This window comes from Condylura cristata, unplaced genomic scaffold, assembly GCF_000260355.1.
Source record: "Condylura cristata isolate star-nosed mole 26May11 unplaced genomic scaffold, ConCri1.0 scaffold00008, whole genome shotgun sequence".
Lineage (NCBI taxonomy): Eukaryota > Metazoa > Chordata > Mammalia > Eulipotyphla > Talpidae > Condylura > Condylura cristata.
Window position 1 is genome coordinate 6,263,744 of NW_004567109.1, and position 21,049 is coordinate 6,284,792.

At 60.5% G+C, this 21,049-nt stretch overlaps 1 protein-coding gene across 1 annotated transcript in view; it reads left to right on the forward strand.

Moving 5' to 3' along the window:
- The first annotated feature begins 3,054 nt into the window (after positions 1 to 3,054).
- CROCC (ciliary rootlet coiled-coil, rootletin) overlaps positions 3,055 to 21,049 on the forward strand; it is a 42,152-nt gene continuing 24,157 nt past the window's right edge. Inside the window, exons 1-17 of the mRNA XM_012722084.1 lie at positions 3,055 to 3,117; positions 5,153 to 5,203; positions 5,667 to 5,796; positions 7,298 to 7,452; positions 11,700 to 11,885; positions 11,970 to 12,053; positions 12,127 to 12,188; positions 12,267 to 12,432; positions 12,887 to 12,993; positions 14,783 to 15,019; positions 15,456 to 15,552; positions 16,158 to 16,241; positions 16,627 to 16,860; positions 17,500 to 17,699; positions 18,009 to 18,191; positions 19,914 to 20,058; positions 20,652 to 20,798. Coding sequence (XP_012577538.1) covers positions 3,055 to 3,117; positions 5,153 to 5,203; positions 5,667 to 5,796; positions 7,298 to 7,452; positions 11,700 to 11,885; positions 11,970 to 12,053; positions 12,127 to 12,188; positions 12,267 to 12,432; positions 12,887 to 12,993; positions 14,783 to 15,019; positions 15,456 to 15,552; positions 16,158 to 16,241; positions 16,627 to 16,860; positions 17,500 to 17,699; positions 18,009 to 18,191; positions 19,914 to 20,058; positions 20,652 to 20,798 — 2,331 coding nt within the window. The remainder of the gene's footprint in view (positions 3,118 to 5,152; positions 5,204 to 5,666; positions 5,797 to 7,297; positions 7,453 to 11,699; positions 11,886 to 11,969; positions 12,054 to 12,126; positions 12,189 to 12,266; positions 12,433 to 12,886; positions 12,994 to 14,782; positions 15,020 to 15,455; positions 15,553 to 16,157; positions 16,242 to 16,626; positions 16,861 to 17,499; positions 17,700 to 18,008; positions 18,192 to 19,913; positions 20,059 to 20,651; positions 20,799 to 21,049) is intronic.

Here is a 21,049-nt window from a genome sequence, read left to right on the forward strand (position 1 = left end):
TCCCGTGGGAGGCCCTTCCCCAGTTACCACAGCGGGTCGGCTCCTTTCGGTGGCGGCCTGTGGGCCAGGCGGGTCCCTGTCCCTTGTGGGAGGCCATGTCGTCTTTGGGCGGCGCAGCGGAGTTACCAGCAGCTCCACTTTACCCCTGAGGAAGCCGATGCCCAGAGCGGTCTTTGAATGGCCTGAGATGGCACCGCCTGGGTGGGGATTTGGGCCCCCCTTGCATTTCTCGAAACGGGGCCTGAGGCCGCGGCCCAGTCTCTGGGGTTGGCATTTTCAATGTGCCCCCGTGTGATTTTCTGCAAGTCCAGAAGGACTCTGCCCCCTGGATGGCGGGTCTCCCCAGCACCACCCCCCAGCCCCCGGTGCAGCCCAGACTTGCCTGGGGGAGGGGCGGTGAGGGTAACTTGTCTGTTGTTATCTGAGATTTCCTGTTTTCCTTAGCTGGGCTCACAGCAGGTGCTGTAAAAATAAATCCCAGAGACTAGGGGCCAGAAACGGGGTTCAGGAAGGACCTCAGGAGTCTTTGGGGGGGTTCCCCATCTGATCTCCTGTCTTTCTCTCCAGTTCTGGGGGTGGCAGTCAGCCCTTGGAGACTACGCACCCCTCCCACCCAGGGGTCTTTTGTGGGGGTCACTGCCTGGCTTGCCCACTGCAAATTATACCCTCCTAAAGCCCGGAGGAATTGTCTCCTTTTTCTCCCCCTTCTTTCCATTTAGTCTCCTCACTCATTATTTCTCGGCATTCATTCAGTCAACAGCTAGCTGAACGACTGCTTTGGGCCTTAGGCACCGTGGGGACAGCAGTGAACAAGGCCATCTTGGTCCCTGGTCTTGGAGGAGACCCACATGTGTTGGAGTAAACAGTCTGCCTACTGGCAGGACCACTTTAGGGAGAGGTCAGGAGGTCAGAGCTATCTTTCTCAGAAGGTGATTTTTAAAAAAAGATTTATTTTATTTATTTATACATACAAGATCTGAGGTGCTGGCTAGAGGTCAGAGATAGAGGTGAGAGGATTCACCAGAGACAGAGCGGGGAGCAGAACAGGTCGATTAGTGAAATACACTGCTGAGGGGAGCAGTGGGCACGTCAGGAGAGGTCTGCTGCGCCCTGCGGGTCAGCTCCCTGGCCGGGGATTCAACTCCTGCTTAAGTGGCTCCGACTGTAGCTTTGTAGTGCTGCGTTTAACCCATTGCAGCACCAGGGAGCGCCCCAGAAGGTGATGTTTTTAACCAAGATCTGATTGACAAGGATTCAGCCACTGGAAGGAAGCAAAAAATGGCAGGTGCAAAGGTCCTGAGGCAGGAGCAAGCCTGGTGTGTTTGAAACTAATCAGGCAAGCACAGCATGGGACGAGGTAGAGAGGGGAGGGGAGGAGCTGGGCTGGGGCCAGGCTGGGCAGGACTTTGAATTTACTTAAGAGTGTGAGAGGGCACCCTCCCTGGTGGCACAAGGGGTTGGCGGAGCGCAGCACTGCAAGCTGGCCACAAGCGAGTTCGATCCCCTGCCCCGGAGGTGACCACATGGCATGGCAGACCTCTCCTGACCCGCCCGCTGCTCCCCTCCGCAGTGTGCTCCGTCCATCTGCCTGCTCTGCTCCCCACTCTGTCTCTGGTGAAGCCTCTCACCGCCTCTGCACCTCTATATGAATAAATAAATACATCTTTTAAAAAAAAAAGCGTGTGAGAGGAGCCCGTGGGGGTTTGAGCAGCGGAGGGCAGCGGCCTATACAGGACGCCAGCACGTCGCCATCATGCTGAGCGCACGGCCACAGCAAGCGTCGCCTAATGATGGCCGTGTGGTTTTGAACTTTGCAGCCTGGCATCCCCAGCTCCCAGCTTTGGCTTCACTTCTTGGTGGCCAGGCAGCTGTGCTGTCCCAGGAAAGAGGGCGCATCAGTATCAGCATCACGGGGCTGTTAAGGTTCAACAGATCAGGTACAGATAACAGAGTCTTGGCTCGTTGTTGTTTCAGGAGTTTTATTATAATTTCTAGATAGCACCCAGGCAATAATGAAGCCATACATGGTAAAAGCAGTATATGTTTCAAAGGCAAGAGTCATCTTTGGGGGGCTTTCTGGGTAATCCTACAGCTGGACCTGGCAAATAGCGGGTATCAAGAGTGGGCACCCCAAACAGAGGGGGGGAATGAGTTCAAAGGATGTGTCCTCTGTATATATTCACTAAACAACAGCCTCCGGTCCACTGCGCCAGCCCCAAGGTTCTAGGCTGGATGCTGGGAAGAGCCCACAAGACCAGTGATATTAGTGGTGACAGTCACAACAGCCCACGCTCATCCAGTATTTAATGGCATGCAGTGATGAATACTGGTTTATGTGATAGTGGGACCCTAGGTCTCAGAGACTTGGCATACGAGGGTTCTTTCTTTTCTTTCTTTCTTTTTTTTAAAAAGATTTGTTTATTTATACATACAAGAACTGGGATACAGGCCAGAGGTGCAGATGAGAGGATTCCCCAGAGATAGAGTGGGGGGCAGAACAGGCAGATCCACTGCTGAGGGAACAGCAGGTGAGACAGGAGAGGTCTGCTGCGCCGTGTGGGTCAGCTCCCTGGCTGGGGATCGAACTCATGCTGTGGTGGCTGCCGATAGCTTCATAGTGCTGTGCTTAACCCCTTGCGCCACCAGGGAGGCCTAACACATTTATTTCTCATGCATGAAATATCCTGTGGGATATTTGCCAGGTGACTTTCTACATGGTGACCCACAAACCCCAAGTTCCTTCTTGGGGTTCTGGCATCCCCTAGAACCTCAGCATTATTTCTTTCCAGCTGGGGGACAGGAAGGAGAGCAGCCAAGGAGAACCCTCGGGGGAGGGTTGTTGGTCTGAAGTTGCACACATTTTTCTGCCTTAATTCCTCTGGCAGCAACTTGATCACATGACCATGTCCATCTGCAAGGGCGTTTGGGAAATGGCTAGGAGCCATATTCCTAAGAAGAATCAGAATTATTTTATGGTGGACACATAGGAGTTTCTGCTGCATCATATCCCGACACACAGCTAGGCACGGCTCATTTAATTCAGTGTGTAGAAGCATGCACCATTATGAGCCCATTTTACAGATGAGGCAGAAGTCATGGCCCGGGGTCATACAGCTGGTAGGAGAGATGGTTGGGGTTGGCATCCTGGCGGCCAGACATGAGCTATAATGGCAGAAATTTCCTATGAGTAATTCCATCGCTTTTGAGGATTGGGTGGGAGCTGCAGATATGGGGGAGCTCACGTAGACTCAGGCTGTATATGTGGTGACCCCCTGCAGGGGTCAGTAGGGCTCGAGGGAGAGAACTCTGCAGGCTGAGCCAAGTGCTAGTATCACCCAGTGCTCAGGGTTTTGGTGGGTGTCCTGCCCGTCCCCCTTCAGGCACAGAAGTTTCAGTTCAGTTCACCGAGCACACCAGGACCCCCCTCTGCCAAGCTGGCCACGCAGGGGTGGAGATCCCTCCTGCTCTGGTTACATGTATGCAGCTATAGAGGGGGTTTCCTTTTTTTATAAAAAGATTCATTTTTATTTAGTATGCATGTAAGAACAGGGAGGGGTATATAGGCCAGAGGTGTAGGGATGAGAGGATTCATCAGAGACAGAGCGGGGATCAGAACAGGCCGATCTGAAGTGCACTGCTGAGGGGAGCAGCAGGTGGACAGGAGCCGTCTGCCGTGCCCTGTGGGTCAGCTCCCTGACTGGGAATCGAACTCCTATCTCTGTGGCTGGAGATAGTCCTACAGCTCTGACTTCAACTCCTGCGCCACCATGGGGCCCTGCAGAGGGGTTTTCTGAAGGCTGTCTGGGGTGACCAGATGCGGGTCCCTGTGCTTGTAGTAGAAGTTCTCTGTCCTTTGCCAAGTTTAGTTTTGTCTAAATCTGGCCTTGGTTGCCATGTGACACTTCTCTTCCTGGCCTGGTGCACCCTGATTCCTGGTTCTCCATTTGCAGAACGGACTTCCCACTTGGGGGTGAGGGGCCCAGCACCTGCTGCTTTCCTGGGTGGGACCCGGACACCGTGGCGGAACCTTGACCAGCAGCTGCCCTGACCTTGCCCGGGGGGCTTCAGGGTCCCTTTCTTGTGCAGCCACCTTGGCTCCCTGAGCCTCTGTTTCCTCTCTGAGCCTCTGCTTTCTCATCTGGAAATGGTGGAGTTAATACACCTCTCCCGGGACACCCCTCAGAACAGAGGGCACCCAGCGGCTGGGCGAGGGTGCAAGGTGGCAGGAGCCCAGGCCCGTGACCTCGTGCCCTGTGCTGCCCACTCCCTCCACCGTGGCTCCAAGCGCTTCCACCTTTCAACCCATTAATCCTCGCAGCCACGGGGGTTCCATGCATGGGTCCCACAGACCGGTCCCTCAGTTTCCCACAGAGGAGGAAACAGGCCCGGGGCGATCTCTTGCTCAAGGCCATCCCGGCAGCCGGTGGCAGGGCTGGGACTCAGGGGAACCCAGGCTCCGGCTCTGCCTCCAGAGCCTCGGCCCCACCACCAGGCCTGGGGAGGGACAGTGGGGGCGGTGGGTGGCCTCTGCACCCCAGGGCCCTGGGAGAGGGCCTGGGAGTCACACAGGATGTTTTGTTTAGTCCCTGGACAGCAGGGGGCATTGATCAGGGAGGCAGAGCTGTTCCCGGGCCACACAGCCAGGTCTGGGTGACTCAGCCGGTGGTGGTCTCACCTGGGCAAAGGTCACCCCAGCACCCACTAACTGTATTCTTAGCCTGCCATGTCACCCCCATCCGGTGGACAAAGACTGGAGGACTGGCCTTTCCTGCCCCTGCTCCTGACCCCGCAGCTGGGTTTGGAGGACTCTAGGACCAGGCCGCTGCGGGGGGAGGGGTGGGCTGGGGGCTGGAATGGGGGTCCTCATCTCAGGCCCCCTTGTCCCAGCGCCCCTCGAATTTCCTTCCTGCCCCCATCTTTGCTCTGGCTCTTCTCCCCTCAGTTCGCTCCTGCCTTTGCTCCCCCCTTTCTTCTCACTGCCGACCTCAGCCCCTCCCACCCCTGTGGTCACATGGGGGCACCGCCGGATTTAAGCCTAATCTGCCCAGCTGGCTGCACTGCTGTGTGGCTGTGGGGTACCGGACTGAGCTACTCTCTGGAACCCTGCAAAAGAGGCTGTAGGGGTGCTCACAACCTCCCCTCCATGAGCTAGGGTCTAGCGGGGTCGTTGGAGGTCCAGCTGGCACTGGAGACCATTATCCAGGTGGGTCCTGGGTTCTGCCCACTGTGGCCAGGACGGGCATCCTGGGTCTAGCCGGAGTGTGAAGGCTGGGTGCACCTTGGGGGTCAAAGCGTGAGGGGGGGTGCACTGGGGCCTCAGCTCCCAGCCAGACTGGGGGCAGAGGGTGCCCAGGGCCCAGTTACTGTGGTTCCTCATCCTAGTGCCCTGTGTTCAGGAGATGATCACTCCAGATTTTAGGGTTGGGGTGCACTGCTGGCACAGTGGGATCCTCATCCCACTAAGCTAGGCTGGAACCCCCAATACTCTGTGCTGCGACAATGGGGCTTATGAGGAGACCATGGGGGTTCAGTTCTCTTCTCTGACCCTGGGGTGGGAGAGCCCCTTCCCTGGGCAGGGGACACCCAAGAGTGCTCCTCCCTCACGAAGGCTGGGGAACCCAGTGTCCCAGACCCCCCACAGACCCTCTGTCTGTCTTAACCGCCAGACACTGGAGAGCAGCATGCTGGGGGCGGGCCAGGAGAAGGGCCCGAGTGTGCGGGACCCGGCCCAGGACTCTCTGCCTGCCCGCATCAGGGAGATTGTGGCCCGCAACCTCTCCCAGCCTGAGAGCCCAGGTACACCCCGTACCCTGCCCGGCAAACCCACTGCTGGGGGGAGCAGCAGCAGTCAGGAGAGGTCTGCTGGCCATCTGGGTCACTCCCTGGTCTGGTGGGACTCAGCTCCTGCTGCTGCAGTGGCTGCGGGCAGCTTCACTTTTAGTGCTGTTTTAACCCCTCGGGCACCAGGGAGGGCCCGCAGCTTTCCCTTTCTGTTCACACATGAGGCAGGCGCAACTGATGAGGAGGCTCAGAGGTGCAGTCTGCCCAGACTGTCTCCCCAGGGGGTGCAGCTAGAACAACGTGGAGCTTGCCTACAGCCTGCTGTGGAGGCTTAAACCCCAACCCCATACCCCTCGCAGGGAAGGTGTGACGGCCCAGCTGAGGTTGCAGGGGGAGGTTACAGGCGGAGGTTGCAGGGGGAGGATACAGGGGGAGGTTGCAGGGGGAGGATACAGGGGGAGGTTGCAGGGGGAGGTTGCAGGGGGAGGCAGTGGCAGCCCAGGCTGCAGAGTGTGAGTGGTGGTGCTGCCCATCGCCCTCCAGGGCAGGAAGGCTGGCGGGTGCCTGCTCCTCCTGGTCGGCTGCACCCCTGAAAGGACACGTGGCTGAGGGTCCGGGGAGGGCACAGTCCATTGCAGCTGGTGTGTTTGCAGCTCTCGGGGGTGCTTCATGTCCTGCTTGAGTCTCCTTGGAGGACCAGGGATGTCAGGGCCCCTGGTGACCCCAGGCAGGAACACACTTAGAGAACGTCCACCCCCGGCTCGTGTTGGCTTGGCTCTTAGGATGGAAGGGGAGGCCCGCAGACGGGCACTTCTAGGCCGCCTCTGTTGTTTCCTTGCTTCTCCTCACTTGGCCATGCTGTCTTGAGCCCTGGCTTCAGGGGTGACGCGAGGCCCTTCCCTTAAGCGAGGCTCTCTGTCCCTCCTGGCAGGGTACGTTCCATCCTTTGGAGCTGGGGCACAGGCCAGAGGTGTGAGGTGTGAGGATCCACCAGAGACAGAGTGGGGAGCAGAACAGGCAAATCGACTGAAATCCACCGCTGAGGGAGCAGCGGGGAGACAGGAGAGGTCTGCTGCGCCCTGTGGGTCACTCCCTGGCCGGGGGTTGAACTCGTGCTGCAGTGGCTGCCCATAGCTTCTTAGTCCTGTGCTTTAACCCCTGCGCCACCAGGGAGGGCCCTGTTCCATCCATTTTAAGGTCAGCAAAACTGAGACCCAGAGAAAAGTAGCAATCAGCATGGAAGGAACCGGCACGTGGCCTGGTCTCCTGACTCCCGATGGAGCCTCCCGCCGGCACCCCGCGCCTGCCCACTCCAGTGTCCTGGTGTCCCCTCCGCGTCTGCTGGCCCTTTTGTCCTCTGGCTCTGTTCTTGTGCTCGGGTGCCCTCTCCACTCCCACCAAGCTCCCCCGGGGTCTGGACCACCTTCCGGCCTGCAGGGACGGGGACGGCACCTGCAAGGGGGGACGTCCACCTGGGCCCATGTGCAGCCAAGCCTGTGCCCACTGTCCCCCGCAGCCCCGCCGCCGGCCCCAGAGATGGCATCGATGCTGTCGCTGCAGGAGGAAAACCAGCTGCTGCAGCAGGAGCTTTCCCGTGTGGAGGACCTGCTGGCCCAGAGCCGAGCCGAGCGCGATGAGCTGGCCATCAAGTACAGCGTGGTCAGCGAGAGGGTGGGTGCCACTGCAGGGCCCGGGCCAGGCCGAGCTGCCGCCTGGGCACTGCGGGCCCTGGCGTCCGGCAGCGGGTTGAAAGCCGCGCTCCTGGCCTCGAGCACCATGCTCCACTCTCGCAGCCTGTCTAGTCCGGGGTTGGTTGCTAACGGGACATGCGGGGTGGCAATCAGTGAGGACGCGGAGCGAGATGCTTCCAACCAGAGATGGTTCTCTCGGTTGCCCCAGGCCTGCTGCGGGGTGTGGGACACAGAAATCAAGAGAGGCCCCTCAAGTCTTTGGGCACCTCCCGCTGCTCCTATTTACATGAATCTTGGGGTTCACCCAATAATGGCTACACACAGGAGTAGGCTGCGGGAGGCGCTGGCCCCAGGGGATCTGTGAGGCCCCGGCCAAGGGAGGCAGGAGGGGCCGGGCCGGCCTTCAAGTCCAGGCAGGATTCAGTGCCCTGCCCCACCCTGCTCCTGCCCTCCTGCATGGCAGACTAGGGGTGCAGGCCCTGCTGCAGGAGGTGTGGGTTGTTCTCTGGGCACTGTTGCCCTTCGGTCTCCTGTTTCGTGGGAGGTGACCCTGGGGAGCTGATGGTGGCTGAAAGCTGGTGGGAGTGGTGGGGTGGTGCGGAGGGAAGGTGTGGGCTGGTTGTAACCATCAGGAGTACCTGCGGGTTGTGAGTGCCTCCCGTGTGCAGGCCTGGGCTGGGTGCTTGGCATGCGATGCTCGGAGGTCAGGCCCACTGAAGAGATGGAACAGGGTCAGAGAGGGCGGGCACTGCCTGGCCAGTTAAGGCCAGGTGTCTTGGCCCCAGCCCACTGGGTTGCAGTGTGGCTGCCGGGGCTCCGAAGAGACAGCAGCCCTGGGGGTTCCAGGCGGTGAGTCCCGGCATGCTGGAGGACCTCAGAATTGACCCTGTGAGGTGACAGACGGGGGCGCTGAGTCAGCAGATGGAGGCTGCCTCAGGGTCCCCCCGTGGTCTGAGGCCCCTGAGGGGGCCTGTCTTCCCTGGGTCTCGCTGCCGTGTTGGGGAGAGGATGCAGCGTTCCTCTGTGTGGTTGTGGGGTAGCTCGGCCCTGGTCTCTGTCCTCTGGGACAAGCCCCTGACTTGTTGGGACTTGCAGAGAGGCCGGGTGGGGGACTCCGGTGACCTTGGCATTGGAGAGTGTACAGAGCTAGTCTTCTCCGGCTTGCAGGGGGTGTGGGGGGCGGACTGGGCCCCCATCCCTCATTGTCAGTGGCAGTGGGGCCCTGAGCCAGCTTCTTGCCTTAAACCTTTCTTCTTCTGGCCCCTGGCACAGTGCCAGGCCCCCATGGTCTGCCTCTTAAATGCCAGCTTTTTTTTTTTTCAAAGATTTATTTATATATTTATTTGTGCATACAGAACTGGGGTACAGGCCAGAGATGCAGGGGCAGTGAGAGGATTCACCAGAGTCAGAGTGGGGAGCAGACCAGGCAGACCCACAAGTACACTGCTGAGGGGAGCAGCGGGCACGGTCTGCTGTGCCCTGTGGGTCAGCTCCAGGGCCAGGGATCGAACTTGCACCGAAGCAGCTGTGGCCGGCTTAGCTTCGCAGTGCGGCGCCTTAACCCATTGCGCCACCAGGGAGGGTCCTAAATGCCAGCTCTGACAGTGTCGTGTGCACACACGCGCACATACACACACATCAGTTGGGGAAGGGAAGAAGAGGTGGGAACCTTTGTGGAAGGACATAGCTGGGGCTGCACAACATGGGGTCCTGTGTTAGTCTAGAAAATTCTCTCATATGACTGGGGAGTCACTGCATAATCTGGAGGGATCCCCTGAAATCCTGAATAAGGCCTCATCTGGTGGTGGGGATTGGACAAGGATGACCTGGATGCCTTTCTTGGGTGGGTGGGGTGTGGGGGGCGTCACCTTATTACAGCTGGGACCCAGAGAGGACCATGGTCAGGGTGGAGTGGGACGAGCCCCCACCCCCAACTCCTCACCCCCCCACCCCCACCAAGGGGGCTCACAGGCCTGCAGCACTCTCCTGTACCCCCTCCCCCCACTGCCCCGGTGGGCTGGTTGGGGCAGTCAGCTCCTTTAACCCATAGCAGCCCAGGCGTGGGGAGTGGCGTGGGGCCGGGATCTGTGTCATGGTGCCTGCAGGAGGGAAACTGAGGCTGAGGCTCCCGGTGGCTTCCTCTCAGGTCAGAGGGAGGCCGTGAGGTCCCTGGGGAGGCCCCTTCTTCCTGCCCCTGGGAGCAGGTGTTGGGTGAGGCAGCCTGGATGGGAGGGGTGGTCACGCCCCTGGCTCCACTGGACAGACCCCCTGGGCTCCTCAGTGTCCATGGCAACCTGGGCAGAGTGATTTGAAAGGCGGCTCTAGGGCAGCGGTTGCTAGGGGAGATAGTAAACTCCTTTCATCCGCAGCTGGGTGGGGCCTCCTTGGCTTTTGAATTACAAGAAACATTGAAAGGCGGTTTTGTGAGGGGCCAGCTTTGTAGCAGGGGATGAGGTATGGCCCTGGGAGCTTGGGGTGGGGGGGGCACCTGAAGAGGCCTGAACCCCTCCAGCTCTCTGAAGCCAGAGCACCTGGCCCGCTGAGGTGGGCAGCACACAGCACAGCCAGGTGCCCACATGCACGCCTGAGCACGGTACAGACAGCCCGGACACCCGCGGGCTGTGGGCTGGGCACAGAGCAGTAGGCACCAGGCCGGCACAGGCCATCGCCGAGCACAGGTGTCACCCAGGTGCAGTCACCCACTGCAGCATACCCACACCATACCCTCCAGACACGTCTTACACGCACAGCCGGACAAAGCCTGCAGCCCTCTGGGCACATGGAGTCACCCACACATCCCGGACACCCCAGACCCCAGCCAGACACTCGCGGACCAGCCCCTGAGTCCACGAACTTAGACACACAAACGTGCGTGCACAGGTGCCCCCGACTCACCCAGCACCTGCACCCCATGAAGACGGAGGCCACAGATGCCAGCTCACCTGGGTGGGCCCCAGTGGCCAGGAAGACCCCGCCACACCGACACTCAGGGTCCCACATGGCGGAGACCGATGACGAAACATGCCCCGCCCGCACCCACGCACTGTCTCCGGGCCACCGCCGCACACCCAGAGACCGGCCTGCACGGACTCGGGGACCCAGGCCCATGCTGGCCACGGGCCCTGTGTAGTGCCGACTGCCACATCCTAGGACTTTGTGCCCCCTCCCCGCCCCAAGCCATCCTGACCCAGGGCTGCCCTAGGAGGCAGGGTGGGATGCCCGATGCCCAGGGATGAGGTGGTTTTCAGGCTCCAGGCTGCCCTGGCCTGGTGACTGGGAGGCCGTGAGTGAATGCCCCTCGCCACCAGGCTGAGGCTAGGGAGGTGGATGGCCCCGTCAGGCGGCTCATTCGCCCAGCCTCAGCTGCCTCCTCCCTCTCCCCACCGGCCGGAGGAGGTGGGCCCGCCTGGGGCCAGCGGGCGCCTGTGAGGCCTAGGGCATTCCACACTGGTGGGGACAGCCAGAGCGCGCCTGTGTGCACGGGTCTGATGGCGACAGGGCTGCCAGCTGCCTGGGGGGAGGACGGGGGTGGCAGCAGGGGCCTCCGTGAGTCAGGGACTGGTGGGAGCCTGAAGCCAGACTGGAGCTGCCAGGGCACCCGCAGGCGGGGACCGTGTGACGAGTGTGTGCACCTCTTACAACTCAGCGCAGTGTGTCTGGGGCGTGGGAGGGGCAGGGAATTCATCGTGTCACCTGGGAATGTTTGAGACCGACTGTGCCTGTCTCCAAGCTCTGTGCACGTATGTATTAAGTGTTTTGAATGTGCTCATTTGTGCTCCTGCCATTAATTCGGGACAACCAGTGCAATACAGTGGGCCCTGAGCCAGGGTTCCTGGGCTCACGCAGGGTGGGGGATGGGCAGGGAGCTGCTAGTCACTAACCGCAGGAGGGGCGTCTGGAGGGGCTTCTGGAGGGCGGCTGCGCGCACCCAGGGCCGCTGCGGTTTACTGCCAGGTGCATCTCGTTCTGCATGCACGTTCTCGTGGCTCTGCCTGCATGCACACCTGCACCCCGGCCTGTGTGTCTGCACGCTCCCTGGCCATGCATGCCTGCCTGTGTCCGTGCTCGGCTGCATTAGCCCATGCACCAGTGCTTTGCATCCTGGCTTTGCCCACATGTCCCTGTGCAAGGCATTGTGGGTGCAGGCTCCGCCTGGCGCCCCCGGCAGAGGCCTGTGTCTGCTTCCTTTGGAGGCCCAGGACTCTCACCCAGGGCCCTTCCCAGCAGCTGGGGCAGGCTGTGCGGCTGGAGTCTGGGGAGCTGGCAACGCCGGAGCCTGGGGGGCTGGCGCGGCAGAGCGTGGAGCTGCGGAGGCAGCTGCAGGAGGAGCAGGCCTCCTACCGGCGCAAGCTGCAGGGCTACCAGGAGGGCCAGCAGCGGCAGGCCCAGCTCGTGCAGCGGCTGCAGGCCAAGGTCAGGGCCTCCCACTCCTGCTCCTGCCACCCATGTGCTCGCTTACCCCGCCCCCGGGCTGACCCTCCACGCCCGCCTCCCCAGATCCTCCAGTACAAGAAGAAGTGCTCGGAGATGGAGCAGCAGGTGCTGGAACGATCCACAGAGCTGGAGCGGCAGCGGCTGCGGGTGGGTGCCAGTGCGGCCAGGGCGGGCCCTGCCCTCCCAGGCCCAGCCTGATGCCCCCACTTCTCCCGCCCAGGACACAGAGCACAGCCAGGACCTGGAGAGCGCCCTCATCCGCCTGGAGGGGGAGCAGCAGAGGTGGGGCGCAGCAGCCGGGGGTGCGGCGAGCAGGGTGCTCCTCTCAGGCACGTGCCCCTGACCCCCTCTGCCCCCCAGGAGTGCCAGCCTGCTCCAGGTGAACGCCATGCTCCGAGAACAGTTGGACCAGGCGAACTCGGCTAACCAGGCCCTGAGTGAAGACATACGCAAGGTGACCAGCGACTGGACGCGTAGCCGCAAGGAGCTAGAGCAGCGCGAGGCAGCCTGGAGGCGTGAGGAGGAGGTGGGCCTGGGGCCTCCTGGGGGGCAGGCCAGGGGTCAGCCAGGGCGTCAGCTGGGCCCCACCCAGGGGGCAGGCCAGGGGTCGGGAGTGGGTGCACCCTGTAGGAGGGGTAGGTGGTGTGGCCTCGGTGGGCACCACGCCCCGGCGTGCGTTTTCTCCCTCACCCTCGTGAGAACCTCTGCTGGGCGCTAGGCTCCCTGCAAAGCTGCCCCCCTACACAGGGAGCGGGCAGCTGGGGACAGCCCTCGGCCGCCAGCACTCTGTTCTTCCTTGCTGCCTTTTGCAGCGAGTGGAACCTGGTCCCGGTGCGAGAGGGAGGCTGGGGAGGTGTGACCGTGGCGGCCCCCTGGACACCCCGGGCTGACCTCAGGAGCTTACTCCCTGGGCAGCGGTGTCCCTGGGCGGTCAGTCGAGCAGACGCAGCCCGCCCCTCACGCAGCCCATCTCCCCCCAGTCCTTCAACACCTACTTCAGCAACGAGCACAGTCGCCTGCTTCTCCTCTGGAGGCAGGTGGTGGGGGTGCGGCAGCTGGTCAGCGAGGTGAAGATGTCCACTGAGAGGTGAGACCTGCTGGGTGGAGGCTGCAAGGGGACATACCATGGGGGCACAGGGGCGGGAGACAACCCTTGTGAAATTGAACTCAACGCATTTGAGCTTGAACTTGAGTCCAAGCCAACACACCTACTGTGTGCCAGGCCCTGTGGACATGCCAAGGCAACTCCCGCTCGCGGCCAGGCAGCACTCGCCGATTGTGTTTCATCGAGCACCCACGGCACCCCTGAATCGGGAACCATGATAACCCCCATTTTACAGATAAGGATACTGACACTTGGTGGGGGGGAAGGCAACAGTCAGTGACTGAATTGGGATTTTTTAATTAAAGTTTTTTTTTTTTTAAAGATTTTTGTATGCACACAAGAACTGGGGTGCAGGTCAGGTGCAGGGGGTGAGAGGACTCACCAGAGGCAGAGTGGGGAGCAGAATAGGCAGATCAAGGAAGTCCACTGCTGAGGGGAGCAGCGGGCGAGACAGGAGAGGTCTGCCGCGCCATGGGGGTCACCTCTGGGGCGGGGAGCGAACTCGTGGTGCAGTGGCTGCAGGAGCTTCATAGTGCTGCGCTTTGACCCGTTGCACCACCAGGGAGGCCCTCACCTTCTTTCTTTATGATGCTTTTGAATCAGGATCCAGCCTGTGCCGGATTGATGTGTAATTTTTGAAGCCTCTTCTGGTTTGTCTGGGGAGCTGGATAGTGATTCTGAAGAGACCCTGTGGTCTGGAGTCTCTGATGCCCTGGAACGCCTGTGTGTCGCGTGGATGTTGCATCTGAGGCTTGGTCAGATCCTGCTTGGGGTTTTATTCGAGAGTCAGTGAGCTAGCTGCACGAGACTCCCCGCGTGCCTGCGCTCTCCCAGTAGAGACCTCTTACGCCCGTGGCCCTTGTGCGTGGGGAGCTTGGATGCTCAGTGCCGAGAGCCCCGTTCTGCAGAGATGGCAAAGCTGTGACAGTCTCACTCTCACTTCTTCGTGTGTTATCTGGATCCACTTCCGCTTGGTTTTAGCTCCCCAGTGGCCCCACGCATTCAGTGAGGACAAGGATTTGACCAATTTGACATATTTCAAATAAGTTTTGTTTTCATCAGCATTTACAAATTTAACATTTTCCTTTTGAAGAATCACATATTCACAAGGTTCAAATTTTGAAAAGGTGTAAGTGAAGAGTCTGTACCCGACACTCCTCTCCCATCCCGGAGTGATGACAAGTTTTCTAAGTGACCATCCAGGGTTATTTCATGTGAACAAGTACAACAGGTCTCTCTCTGTCTCTCTCTCTGTCTCTCTCTCTGTCTCTCTCTCACACACAATTTGTTAGACTCCTGATAGAATTTCATCTTGGCAATTCTTGAAGTTGTTTTCTAACTGTGCTAACTGGGCAGTGGCTTCATATCGACCCTCTGCGTTCATTTTTCTTGACTACATAGTATTCCTCTGAATGGATGTACTATCATTTATTTTGAAACAGCCCGCTTTAGATAACCACTAAGGTTGCTACAGGATTTCTGAGAGGAGCAGTGCTGAATGGCATCACCTTACATCCCTGTCATTCTCCTTGCTTTTGGGATTTCTGAAGGATAAATTCCTAGTGGATTTTAAGTTCCTGGTGGATCAGAGGGCCTACCCACTTATAATATTCAGAGCTCTTCCTAATTGCACTTAACCTGTGGTTTCACCCACTTACCCACCTGCCTGCCCACCGTGTGGAGAAGAGCCTGTTCTCTTCAGCCTCACCCACTAATTTAGCTTTTGGGCCCACCCCCTCAGCCCATCTTCATCTGGTGTTCTCTCCTCCAGGGACCTACTACAGGTGGGAGGGGAGCTGGCCCGGACCTCCCGAGCCATCCAGGAGGCGGGCCTGGGGCTGAGCGCAGGCCTGCGGCTGGCCGAGAGCCGGACCCAGGTGGCCCTGGAGAAGCAGGCCCTGCTACAGGCCCAGGTGGAGGAGCAGCTGCGGGACAAGGTTCTTCAGGAGAAGGACCTGGCCCAGCTGCAGGCACAGAGCAACTTGGACAAGGCTGACCTGAGCGCCAGGTGGGTGCCCAGGAAGCACCATGCAGGGCAGGTGTCCCTGAGATGCGGGGAGGACGGTGTTCACCAGGAACGAACCCTCTTGTCCAGGAGCTCAGCCAGCCTTCCCAGGTGTCCCACTTGGCGTGGGCGAGACAGAGTGAGGGGGCTTTCCCCAGGGAGTCTCACAAACAGCTCATCCCTTGACATCAGGTCTTTTGCTCCTACTTCTGCCACCTAGGCAAGTCCCAGCTACTTCCCCACGAGATGAAGTGGGTGGTTGTCTCACTGTGGTGTGTAGGTGAGGAGTTGAGGCTCAGAAAAGCGTGACTTGCCCAGCGTCAGACACCTGGGGAGGTGATCCTAGAGTCCCTGCCTCAGGCTTGGGGAGACATGAAGGCCACGGAGGCAGCAGGGTGGGTCGCCCATTCAGCTCAGTTGCCCTGCCCCCTCCCCCCAGGGTGACAGAGCTGGCCCTGACGGTGGAACGCCTTCAGAACCAGAATCTGGAGAAGGATCAGGTCAACAAGGCGCTCGCGGAGAAGCTTGAAGCTCTGGTGAGACAGAGTTGCCCGAGATGTGGCTGGGACTCAGACGCGCCCCAGCATCCCGCCCGGGCTGTCTTCCCCCCCCCCCCCCCCCGTTAGTTGAACACCTAGTGTGTGCCGGCCTTAGCAGTGAGCACGCTCGCCTCCTGTACCCAGGCACCGTCTTCGCAGCCCTGCAGCACGAGCCCTACTACACAGGCGAGAAAACTGACTGCTACGGGGAGATGCTGACCCAAACTGGGGGAGACTTGACTTTGTCTCTGCTCAAATTTGTGCTTGTGTTTCTGTGGAGTCAGCTGCCTGCCCACCAGACGGCCACTCCTTGAGGGGTCTCCTGGGCTGGCCAGCCTTCCGTGCGGGCCTTGGCCCAGATTCTATGTCTAGTTCTCTCCCAGAGGCTGTGTGACCTGTGGAAAGACACTGACTTCTCTGGGCCTTGTCTGCTCAGCGAGGACACTGGGGCTGCCGGGGGGGGGGTCCACCAAGCTGCTGACTGACACTCACACTCCTCAAGGCCATCTGATGGGTGGTGGCCAGTGGGGACATGGAGACCAAGTTTCAGACCAGGGCAGAGAGCCTGACCATCCTGTCTTTGTCTCCCAACGTGACTCCAGGAATCCCTGCGGCTTCAGGAGCAGGCGGCCTCGGAGAACGAGGATGGGGAGGGGCTGCAGCAGACCCTGAGGGACCTGGCGCAGGTGCGAGGCGGGAGCCCTGGGCAGGGTCGGGGCGCAGTCCTGGGCCACATGTACACTGATAGCCTGAGCGCAGCTGCAAGTGGTTGGGGTACCTGGGGACCCTCCCCTGGCACAGCCAGGCCTCGGAGCCCTGGCTGGAGAGGGGAAGTGTGGCACTTTCCTGGCCCGTCAGTGACATCTTCAGAGCAAGAGAGACCTCACCTGTCTGGGCGAGGGCTGTGGGCGACTGGAGGTGTGACCAGGAAGACTTCCTGTAGGAGGGGACTTAGAATGTGCCGCAGATGAGGGTGGATACTCGGCCCTCAGAAGCCCACTGCCTGCCCGGGCTGCACTGTCCACGGACCCTCAGCTCCCTCCACCCTCCACCTCCCTGTCCCACTCTCAGGCCGTCCTGTCAGACGTGGAGAGTGGTGTCCAGCTAAGCGGCTCTGAGCAGACGGCGGACGCATCAGATGGCAGCCTGCGGGGCCTCTCCGGTCCCCGGACCCCGTCCCCGCCTCAGCGACCCTCCCCGGGCCGTGGACGGTCCCCGCGCCGAGGCCCCTCTCCCACCTGCTCGGACTCCTCCACGCTCGTGCTGATCCATTGCGCCCTGCACAAGCGCCAGCTGCAGGTTCAGGTATGAGGGGACTGAGATACTGGGGGTGGCGCTAGGGTTTGGGGGAGGAGGAGCCTGGCAGCTTGGGGGGCGGAGCGGAGCCCTGAGGGCAGCTGGGCTTCCAGAGCCCAGAGCCTGAGCTTCCTGGGGTGGAGAATTGGCGACTGAAGAGTCGGGGCTCTGGAAGGCCGCTGAGATCTCTGTGGCCCGAATCTGAGCCCGAGTGGGAGGGGCTCGACGACGGGGGGGGGGGCAGGGGCGGGCGAGAGTCCGGGTACAGAGGAGAATGGAGATTTCTGGACCCTGGGAAAAGGCTTCGAGGAGAAACCAGCCCGGAATGGGAAACCCTTGGGAACTAAGGCAGAGAGGACAGCCGGGTCGCAAAGGGGAGGAGCCCGGGGGAGGAAGGGGTGAGTGTGGGGGCTTAGGTCCGAGTTGCTGGGGACCCAGAGAGAGGAGACTCGGAGCCCTCGGGGGGTGCTCAGCTGGGTGGTGGGGCACAGTGGGGTGGCGGTGGGGGCTCAGAATCCTGTGGGGGCTTAGCCGCACTTTCCCGCCCCAGGCCCTGGGCCCATCTAGCGTGTGTCCCTGAACCTGTAAGAGCCAGGGCCCCTGGGGCCGCCTAGCGTCCCCCCAGACTCACGGAGTTCCTTGCCGCAGGACATGCGTGCGCGCTACGAGGCCAGCCAGGACCTCCTGGGCGCCCTGCGGAAGCAGCTCGTGGACAGCGAGGGCGAGCGCCGCGCGCTGGAGGGGCAGCTGAGGCGCCTGCGGGACACGGCCGAGGGGGCCGCTCGGGCGCAGGAGGACGCCCAGCGCGAGGCCCAGCGCCTGCGGAGTGCCGTCGACCTCCTGAGCAGGTACCGGGAGGCCCGAGGGGGGCTCGTGGCTGCGTGCGCAGGCGGTGGCCACTCGCCACGTGCGTCTCTACGTGACATCGTTCAAAATGTTTAAAAAGTAAACATGGAACCCGCAGTTGCTCCGGCCACGTTCAGTGCTCAGCAGCCACAGTGGCTATTTGAACATTTCTGCTGGAAGTGAGGCTAGGACGAGGTGGCCATGGGCAGGATCAGGGAAGGCACCTGGAGGCAGGTGCCTCAGAGCAGCGGGGCTGTGCCCGTGGCGAGGCAGCCGCCCAGCGGCCCTTCAGCGCTCGTCCCTGCCCCCAGGGAGAAGGACAGCCTGGCCGTCAGCCTGCAGGTGGCCAAGCAGCAGGCTGAGGGGCTGCAGCAGGAGCGGGAGAAGCAGCAGGCGGCGCACGAGGAGCTGCGGCGGCAGCGGGACCTGCTGCAGGACGAGCGGGAGGACTCCGCGCAGGACGGTGCGCGCATGCGCAGGGAGCTGGAGCGCAGGTGAGGTTGGAGCGCAGGTGAAGCGCTGCTGCCCCCGGCTGGCGGGGCGCCCTGGTGGGCCTTGGGGCGCCACCTGCCGCGCTCCCCCTACAGCCCTCCTGCGATGAGTCCTCCCATAGCCCTCGGAGGTAGAGGCTACTGAAAACCCACATTTCTTTTGGGAAACTGAGGCTCATGAAATGGGAATCTGACAGGAGGTAGAATGTGGTGATAATAACAGTAATTAAAATCCCAATCATAATGTTCATATTGTTTTTTGAATTTAAACTTAGAGAAGGGTCCTCCCTGGTGGTCTAGGGGTTAAGTGTCATCGCTGTCCCTGCTACAGCCTGAGGTCATCCCTGGCCAGGGAGCTGACCCACAGGGCGCAGCAGACCTCTCCTGTTTCTCCCGCTGCCCCCCTCAGCTGCCCCCCTCAGCAGTGCATCTCAGTAGATCTGCCTGTTCTGCTCTCCACTTTGTCTCTGGTGAACCCTCTCACCCTCCCACCTCTGGCCTACACCCCAGTTCTTCTACACAAAATAAATTAAAAATAAAAATAAATAAATAGATGTACAGTGAGATTTTTCATATCACTAAGTGCCAAATGTTGTTTTAAGAAATTTGATTCTCTCATTCAATCCTAATGAAAACTTTATGATGTACAGAGCTGCCAATGTCCCCATTTTATAGATGGTGAAACAGGGAGGCTGTGGAACTTGCCTAAGGACATATAGCTCGTTAGTGGAAAAGCCAAGATTTGAAGCCAAGCATTCTGCCTTCAGAGTGAACCTCTTATTTATTTTCTTATTTTTTTTTTAAAGATTTATTTATTTGTGCATACAGAACTGGGGTACAGGCCAGAGGCTCAGGGGCGGCGACAGGCTTCACCAGAGACAGAGTGGGGAGCAGAACAGGCAGATCAACGAAGTACACTGCTGAGGGGAGCAGCGGGCGGGTCAGGAGAGGTCTGCCACGCCATGTGGTCACCTCCGGGGCAGGCGGGAATCGAACTCATGCGGAAGCGGCTTTAGATTCTCAGTGCTGGGCTTTAACCCGCTGCGCCACCAGGGAAGGCCTATTTTCTTATTTTTAAAGACATTTATTTATGCATATAGACCTTGGGGACAGGCCAGAGGTGCGAGTGGTGAGAGGCTTCACCAGAGACAGAGTGGGGAGCAGAAAAGGCAGATTGACAAAGTACACTGCTGAGGGGAGCAGCGGGCGGGTCAGGAGAGGTCTGCGGCGCCTTGTGGGTCACCTCCGGTGCAGGGATCGAATTAGCTGGAAGTGGCTATGGGTCAACTCCCTGGCCGGGGACTGAGCTTGTGCTGCAGTGGCTGTGATAGCTTCATAGTGCTGAGACTTAACCCCTTGTGCCACCACGAAGGCTCCCAGAGTCAACCTCTTAATTACTGCACTGTTGACTGGTCTGATAAGAACATAAGTAAATGGTGGTCCATCTCGGCAGTGGACATTATTTCTGAAGGCCCTTGGGGCACTGGGTCAGGGACTATGTTAAGCACTCCATGTGCCGTAAGTCATGCATCCTGCCGTGACTCCACAAGGCGGGGTTACCCTGTTTGCAGATGTGAAAAGTGAGGTCCAGAGTCAGAGGCAGGAGCAGTGGGCTTGGCTGTCCTATGGGTGAGGCTCCTGCCTCCAGCCCCCAGCCTGCTCCAGGCCATCTGACCATGGATGCCCTGGGCTGGGAAGTGACGTGGGGCCCTGCCTGTCCCACAGCCACAAACAGCTGGAGCAGCTGGAAGCCAAGCGCTCGGGACTGGCGAAGGAGCTGGTGGAGGTGAGGGAGGCGCTGAGCTGTGCCACGCTGCAGCGCGACGTGCTTCAGGCTGAGAAGGCCGAGGTGGCCGAGGCGCTCACCAAGGTGGGTCCCCATTGACTGCCCAACTACAAACCTGCCTCCGCCCTCTGCCCCAGGCCTTCCCACACTGGCCACAGACTCACCCTCTTTCAGACTGACCTCTGACCCTAGGCTGACCTGTGGCTCCAGTCATAAGTGAATGAACCTCTTTAGTGGTCACATCCTTGCTTTTCCAGATGCTTCTGGGGCCATATCTATAGTGCAGGGTCATGCAGTTGCAGCTCCGGACTCAGGCGGGGTCTCTGAAGTTGCGAGACAGTCTCGGTGGGGGGCTACCTTGCTCCCTGTGTCTGGGCCCTGAGCCGTGGGCCCCATTCAGGGGCACCCCGGCCTCTGGCCCTGCCTCCCAGCATGAGCCAGCGAGGTGACAGGTGCTGTCCCGGGAATGTGCGGCGTGTGCCTTCTGAACAACTTCACGGGCCGCAGGCTTGCCACGGCAGTTCCTCTCTCACGTCGTGTCTCTGTGCCCCACCACCTCTGGGGGCCCTGCCTCCTTCCTATCCTCTTGCCCTGTGCCCATCACTCCTGTCTCTCTACACGTCTGTCTCCCTCTCTCCTGCCCGACACCTCTGGCCGCCCTGCTTCCAACCCTGCAGGCCGAGGCCGGCCGCGTCGAGCTGGAGCTCTCAGTGACCAAGCTGCGGGCAGAGGAGGCCTCTCTGCGGGACGCCTTGTCCAAGCTGGGCGCCCTCAACGAGAGCCTCGCCCAGGACAAGCTGGGCCTGAACCGCCTGGTGGCGCAGGTGTGTGCCGCGCCCACCCGTCTACCCACTCCGCCCCCACTGAGGCGTCCAGCCAGCCTCGACCACACCCCACTGCCTGCCGCGTTGTTGAGCCCCGTCCTGCCTGTCCCTGCCTGGCCCCGCTCTGTCTCCCGTTGTCTCCCCGACTCCGTCTTCCCTCTCACGGTCCCAGTGGCCACTGCCCTCCAGGAGCCTCTCTCCTGGGCTGCTGGTGACGGGTGGGTGGAGGCCGGGGCTGGGCTCGCTCACCC